Raw genomic sequence first — 6842 nt, 5'->3', positions numbered from 1 at the left:
GACTAAGAGGAGGAGACCAAAGTGAAAATACAGCTATTCAATGGAACATTGGATGTAGTCACTACCCCAGGTGTTGGCCTGCCCATGAAGGAAACACTGTTTTCTGATTAAACCCAGAGAAGACATAATTATTCAGAAACTCTCCTTGGAAATACAGACACTGATTCCCAGAAACCAGCTGCCTCCGCCATCTCTCCAGTTTGGAGAAGGTATTTTGTTGTTTCAGTTGATGCACCTGTCTCTTATTTTGGATGGAGTAGATCAGGGCATTATTAGCGGCTTAGCCACACTAAGTAGAATCCTCTAACCTTCAGAGATATTCCACACAGCTGAATCAAGCCTATATCCTACCATGTTGTTCCACAAAGTTATCCTTTTGCCCAACTAGAAATTTCTGTGAATTTCAGTTATTCTCATCATGGGGAATACTTCAGAGGCATTGCATATTAGGGCTTAAAGGTATATCTTTAATGCACATTAGGGCTTAAATGTCTCCAACTTGACACATATTTAATTTTTTGTTGAATTCCATTTTAATAATAAACCAATCAACTTAGAGTTGGTCCTTTGATTTATACCATTTTTCATTTCACCAGTACATTTGCTTGGGAGTTAGCCCTATTGGAACACATCATCTTTGCATGCAGACCTTAGGATGTGAACATCTTTAAGGAAGGGAACAAATTAGACACCTAGAGGAAGATACAAGCTTCAGACACAGCCTGATTTTCAAAAGGATATTTTATTTTAAATGAGCAGAATACTAAAAGAATATTGTGTAGAATTAGAAAATTTGACCAAGGAGTATTCTGGCTCATTTTGAAAATACCAGAGATCATGTTTCAGGCATTTTGGTTGGCCTGCTTGGAAGTACCATGGGCATTCAGGTTACTCTGTAGTTTCAATGACCTGATCTCAAAGAGGAACATAATCATGGCAAAGAGTGACAGGGTGGCTGTCAGGATCCCTATGGGGAACACATGAGTGTGGTGTTTTTTGATCAGGTCTTCTTTCCTAACAGGAAAGGTGGGTGGAAAGTCAAGAGTGGTTTTGCCATAAAGATCTACTACATGGTTCCAGGTCACAGAAAGAGCTGTGCAAAGGCTGCTGAGAAGCAGAATTAAGACACAGCACTTGTAGCAGAGTATCTGAATCTCAGGGACTGAGGCTCTGACAATGCTAACCCTAATGGTCGCTGAGCTAAAAATCACCACCACAGGTTTTATAAACATAGCCAGTAAGATCAGGCTCTGTGCACATCTAAATTCAGGTGAAATGGTCCAGGTCGAGTTGACAGGGCTGTGCACCAGAATCCTGGTCACAGAACCAGAGATGTGAAACTCCCGATGGTAATAAGCTTCCCATAGTCCAATGTACACAAGCTGAACAACTTCATCATCAAATTCCCAGAGGCGCCAGTATCGGCTGCTTTGGAGGATTATTCCAAACCCCAATGACAAGAGGCTGCAAAGGAAGCCAGTCAGTCTGAAGATCCATTCCTTCACCTGTGCAAATCTGGAGATAAGATTGAACAAGTATAGAGTAAATCCAGAAACACAAATGCAGAGTGGGAAACAGAATGAATGAATCATGTTTTACAGAGGACTAAATACTCATACCTTGCCCTTGCTGTCTCAATCTTGTACCTATGTATAAGAAGCCTTTAAATCTATGAATGTGGTAGGAGTTCCTATTGTAAGATATTTTGGACAATAATTTCACTATATCCTTCTAGTGCTGCTATATTCCTGTTTGTTGACTAGGAATTTCAATACTTGGAGTTAAAGGTGAAATATTAGTTTTCAGTATCATTTAAGGTGATACTGAATGCATCCCTCTCTGCAAAACAGGACAATTGTAAACAACTTTATTGAGTGTTCTGTGGAGAAGAATGCTCAAGTTATTGTAGTAGATTATTGCATTATCCTTACAAAAGCATTTTAATTTGTATAACCCTTGAAAGAAAGATGCAAAAAAGGCAAATAATACAAATGATGGTATGATCATTTATGCCAAGTCAAAACACACCTGGCTTCTTTTTTGTTTTGCTTTGAATTTTTTTGAAGGGTAGCAGGGATTTTCTGTGTAACAAGCCTGGCTGTTCTGGAACTCATTTGGTAGGCCAGGCTTGCCTAGAAATCATAGAAATCTGTCTGTCTCTACCTCTGGATTGCATATCTGACTTCTTTCAATGTCCAAAGATACATGAACATAAAATATGAATGAAAAAGAAATGCTAAGTAGATCAATGGTGTTATAACAGATACTGTCATAAGGCTTTACATATTTTCCTAAATGGTATTCAATTTAATAGAAAGGCATGTGTAATATTTTCAGATTAAGACCAGCTTGAACACAAACTTTAAACTTCAATGTGCAAATGGATATAGATATAGCTTTTTGGTAGAGTGTTGATTGTCTAGTGCTGTGGATGATTGATTGATATATAAAGTGCTGATTGGCTAGTAGTCAGGCAGGAAGTATAGTCGGGAAAAGGAGGAAGGAGAATGCTGGGAAGAGGAAAGCTGAAGAGAAGACTCTGCCAGCCACTGTGATGAGAAGCAACATGTAAGATACTGGTAAGCCATGAGCCACGTGGCAAAGGAATAGAGTTACAGAAATGGGTTGATTTAAGATACAAGAACTAGATAGCAAGAAGGGTGAGCCATTAGGCCAAACATTTTAACTATTATAGCATCTGTGTGTTTATTTGAGTCTGAGTGGCTGCCAGCCAGGGTGGGATTGGAGATTGCTCCAGCTACAGTCTACTATGTGTGAGGTGCTGGGTTCAATTCCCATAACCACAAAACTATAATATATATGTAAAGGATGAGGAATCATGGATATGCAAATTTTTGTGTCTGCTAATATATTCAGTATTGCACCTTGAAAATATTGGCTTCATTTGGGTGCAACATATAAAGTATCCTGAGGTATTTTGGTTGAGCCAATGTCATCTTTGACACAAAACTTATGCTTCACATTAACATCATGAAGAAACTTATTTGCATCTTATCTAAACTCATATCTTTGAGTGTATCAATAAGGAAAATGAGAAAATCATGATGAGTGGTCGTGAAGAGTTATTCAACAAAAGGAAGGAAGGAAGCAAAGTCCGTCAGTGATTCCAGCATGTGCATATGTCATTGCCATTGCACATGCAGAAGGTTAAGGATCTTTTTGTGGTTCTTTTATTTAAGAAACTTTTTTATTCATTTTACTTTCAAACCACAGATCCTCCATCATTCCTCCTCCTGCTTCTTCCCAACCTCCCCCAAACCATCCCTCATCCCCTCCTCTGAAAGGGTAAGGTCTCCTGTGGAGAGTCAGCAAATCCTGGTACATTCAGTTGAGGCAATACCAAGCCCCTCCCCTTGCATCAAGGATGAGAAAGATATCTTGCCATAAATAATGGGCTCATGCACCAGGTATAGATCTTTATACAACTACCAGGGGCTCCTCCAACAGACCAAGCTACACAACTGTCTCCCATATGCAGAAGGCCTAGTCCAGTCCCATGCAAGCACCAGAGCTCTCAGACTAAAGTTTGTGAGTTCCCACAAGCTTGGTTCAGTTGTCTCTGTAGATTTCCCCATTATGATGTTGTACCCCCTTGCTTATTAAGTCCCTCTTCCCTCTCTTTGACTGGACTCCTGGTTTCCCCTCAGAGCATATAAATCTTTCACCTTTTACTAATTGTCATATAAATGGGATCTTTTTGCCAGCAAGCGTTACCTATGAGATACTCACTGTTCCATAATCTTCTATGGAATGTGCTTCCTAAAATGGTGAAGGTTGTAGACTCATTGCTTGGAAAATTACATTAACAAGATCAGTTTGCAATTGATGGTGGTTTGGGTATCACCATGAGCTTTTTATTTCCAAGAGAGATCTGAGGCAGTGATTATAGGAGCAGTATGTTTGAAGCAAAATGAAAGCAGGAGGAAAAATGATTTTGTGCCAAATGAGCTAGCTAGACAGGATGTGGTGCTGCCCATGTCTGAACCCCAAGATGAGACACAAGCTTTTTGTAAAGAACCAAGTAGAAAGCCTTCATGTAACATACATTATGTTTTTTTTTTTTACCTTTTTGTGTTAGCAGTGAAGTGATCCATTTAGAAGATGACAATATCACAAGTGTTCCTCTTATTTACAGGAAATACTGATCAGAGAGGGAGTCACATGAAGTGGTGAAGCACCTGAGTGAAAAAGTTCTGTTAGGCACATGTCTCTGCTCAGAATAATGCCTTGGTGACTGTTGGGCTCTCAGAAACTTTTAAATTCACAGCACATGCTTTGCTTAGTTAGAACCTATGTTAAACACTTCAGGATATTAGTGACCCTTGAATGATACCCAGAAAATTGTTATTCTCACTTTATACATAGGGAAATAACAGATATGCCAATTCCCATTCATAAACATCAGTGAGGTACACAGATAAATGGGCAGTGCAGACACTGGAGAGTTATTATTCACTTGGGTCTTTCTGTCATTTATGATGTCCTGAAGGATTTACTCAAATGGAAAACATGTACAAAAATACCAGAATCAATATATCAGAGACCTTCTTTGGCATCTTGTGTCTTAAGATAGTAAAGCTGATTAAGGAAAACAACATGGAAAATATAAAATTCTTACCTGTTTATCTCTCTTCCAGGAAATCCAAGTGATACCGACTGCCAGCCTTAAGAGAAATAACTATACACATTCTTATGTTTCCATGACTACTAGGGCTATGTGTTTGGTCCTAAGCAACAAGTGGATTCCAGTGGAAATCCATGAAATGCCAGAGTGAAGTCTTTAAAATTAGTTTATTATTAAGATATGCATCAAATAGCCAAAACTATTCTTGGTTGTTTACTTGATAACATCTGGAATTAACTAAAACTCAAATTACTAGGCACACATGAAATGGATTTCTTTTTCTTATTTATATCCTCTGAAAAGTAAAGACCTACTTATAGTCCAGATCTTCCACATGGGAAGATTCACCTTTAATACATGTCTTTTAAAATGAGAAGATGAACCTTTAATCTGGACAATACTTTGTACTGGGAGCCAATATAAAAGATATAGCAGCAAATTTGTTTTCTTTGGCTGCTTGTTCTCATTCTCACTATAAAGCCCATTCATTCACTGGTATAAGAACTTCTTCATGATTGCAACATATACTGAAGACCAAATGTGATACCAAGCCTTGTTGACTGAACAATTGCTGGATTCTTTGACCTTCTGTTGGTAGACAGCCACTTTTGGACTAGTTGGAGAGCAGCTTGTAAGCCATTCTAATAAATCACCTTCATAGATAGATAGATAGATAGATAGATAGATAGATAGATAGATAGATAGATAGAGATAGAGATAGATAGATACATTTATTGATTAATACATATATACAGATATAGATAAAGATATATTTTATAAGAACAAAACTTCTAGGGAACACTGAACAATAAACAGCTTAGTATTAGAAGTAGTTCTACAGTAACAGAAATATAAAGGTGATTTTTTAAGTATCTGGATTAGGCTTTCCAATCTGCCAACACCTATAGCTACTGAAACCTCTCCAGTTACTGAACTCCCAAGGAAGCTCAGGGGGAACCAAAAGCCCATGTTGTGAAAATAAAGAGACAAATGCATTTGATTATCTTGGTTCAACAATTGTGAGGGGCAATAGATTTGGTGATTCTATATAAAACTTTTCAAAAATTGTGAAAACAATAAGGAAGATGGTGATGCTGGTCAGTTGCTCCTAGCATGTCTGGATAAATTGACAAAGGAAAATAATGAACTCAGTGATAAAACTGAACAGCTCCAGGGATAAACAGTTTAAAGATATCTAAGTGTGTCCTGGAAGAGAAATTTTGTTTGAGTAGCCATAGAACTCCGGTTGAAGGGAATCAAACTAAAGCTTTCATTCTAAGGTTAACTGAATTATAGTAAAAACTCAAGTTCCAACCTGGGAGTGTGTTAGCAATTAAAGTAAGGGCATGAATTGGCTAGAATGATATCCAGTAACTTTGGATGGGTACAAATGGCACCCAAGGTGTTTCCAAGAGTTTCCACCTAAAACCTGAGTAAAAAGATTCTAAAACGGAGCTAAAAACAGTTCCCAGGCCGGGCGGTGGTGGTGCATGCCTTTAATCCCAGCACTCGGGAGGCAGAGCCAGGCGGATCTCTGTGAGTTCAAGGCCAGCCTGGGCTACCAAGTGAGTTCCAGGAAAGGCACAAAGCTACACAGAGAAACCCTGTCTCGAAAAACCAAAAAAAAAAAAAAAAAACAGTTCCCAGTTGTCTCTTTCAAGCAATCGGCAGCCTGTGTGTTTGAGCTACTATGATGGGTTCCTGGCGTGTGTGCTCGACCTGCAGAATAGCAGGAATGACGCCTCTGCAAGTGGCACATTAAGCTGCATGGTAGATTTAGCCTTTGCTAGTACAAACCAAAAAGAGGTTTCTGGGCTACAAGCTTCTTTGATAAAAGCATAGACCCAAGATGGCTCCCAGAGCTGGCAGAAAATGTACCACTGCCATGTTAGGAAGCTGAAGTGGGTGGAGCCAGCAGCCACAGCACCAGCACTGTTTCAGGCTTAGAAGGCTGCAGTTTAAAGCAATAGGCTCAAGGTAATATAAAAAATAAGCCACATAAAGATGGCTACCACACAGAGAATCTGGATTATGTTCTGTTTGAAATTCGTAACTGAAGAAAAACATTTGAATGCAAAAGCTGTTGAGTTATACCAAAATGTATATTTTAAGGGTACCTTGACTTCAAAATTTGGATGTAAGGATATGTTGTTTTGGAAAGGAGGCTCTGCTTTTGTTTCCACAGAAAGCCAGAGCC

The 6842-nt window shown here is 38.8% G+C and overlaps 1 protein-coding gene across 1 annotated transcript; it reads right to left on the bottom strand.

The window, feature by feature from the left end:
* Positions 1 to 723: 723 nt before the first annotated feature.
* On the bottom strand, positions 724 to 4718 carry LOC143270808 (uncharacterized). Its single transcript, XM_076561923.1, has 3 exons — positions 4640 to 4718; positions 4087 to 4199; positions 724 to 1515 (listed from the first exon to the last, which is right to left on the bottom strand). Exons 2-3 carry the CDS (start codon positions 4113 to 4115, stop codon positions 843 to 845), a joined length of 702 nt encoding a protein of 233 aa, XP_076418038.1. The 5' UTR covers positions 4116 to 4199; positions 4640 to 4718; the 3' UTR covers positions 724 to 842.
* Between the last annotated feature and the right edge of the window lie 2124 nt (positions 4719 to 6842).

The sequence above is a fragment of the Peromyscus maniculatus genome, chromosome X (assembly GCF_049852395.1).
Source record: "Peromyscus maniculatus bairdii isolate BWxNUB_F1_BW_parent chromosome X, HU_Pman_BW_mat_3.1, whole genome shotgun sequence".
Classification (NCBI taxonomy): Eukaryota; Metazoa; Chordata; class Mammalia; order Rodentia; family Cricetidae; genus Peromyscus; species Peromyscus maniculatus.
Note: the sequence above shows the minus strand (reverse complement) of the source record. Positions and strands in the feature narration are given on the sequence as shown.

Excerpts from the sequence above, each read along its gene's own strand:
- LOC143270808 (XM_076561923.1), bottom strand. The coding sequence starts at position 4,115 with ATGGATCACTTCACTGCTAACACAAAAAG. Across the intron at positions 1,516-4,086 it reads TTCACTGCTAACACAAAAAG|ATTTGCACAGGTGAAGGAAT; the intron begins GTAAAAAAAAAA and ends TCTTATCTCCAG.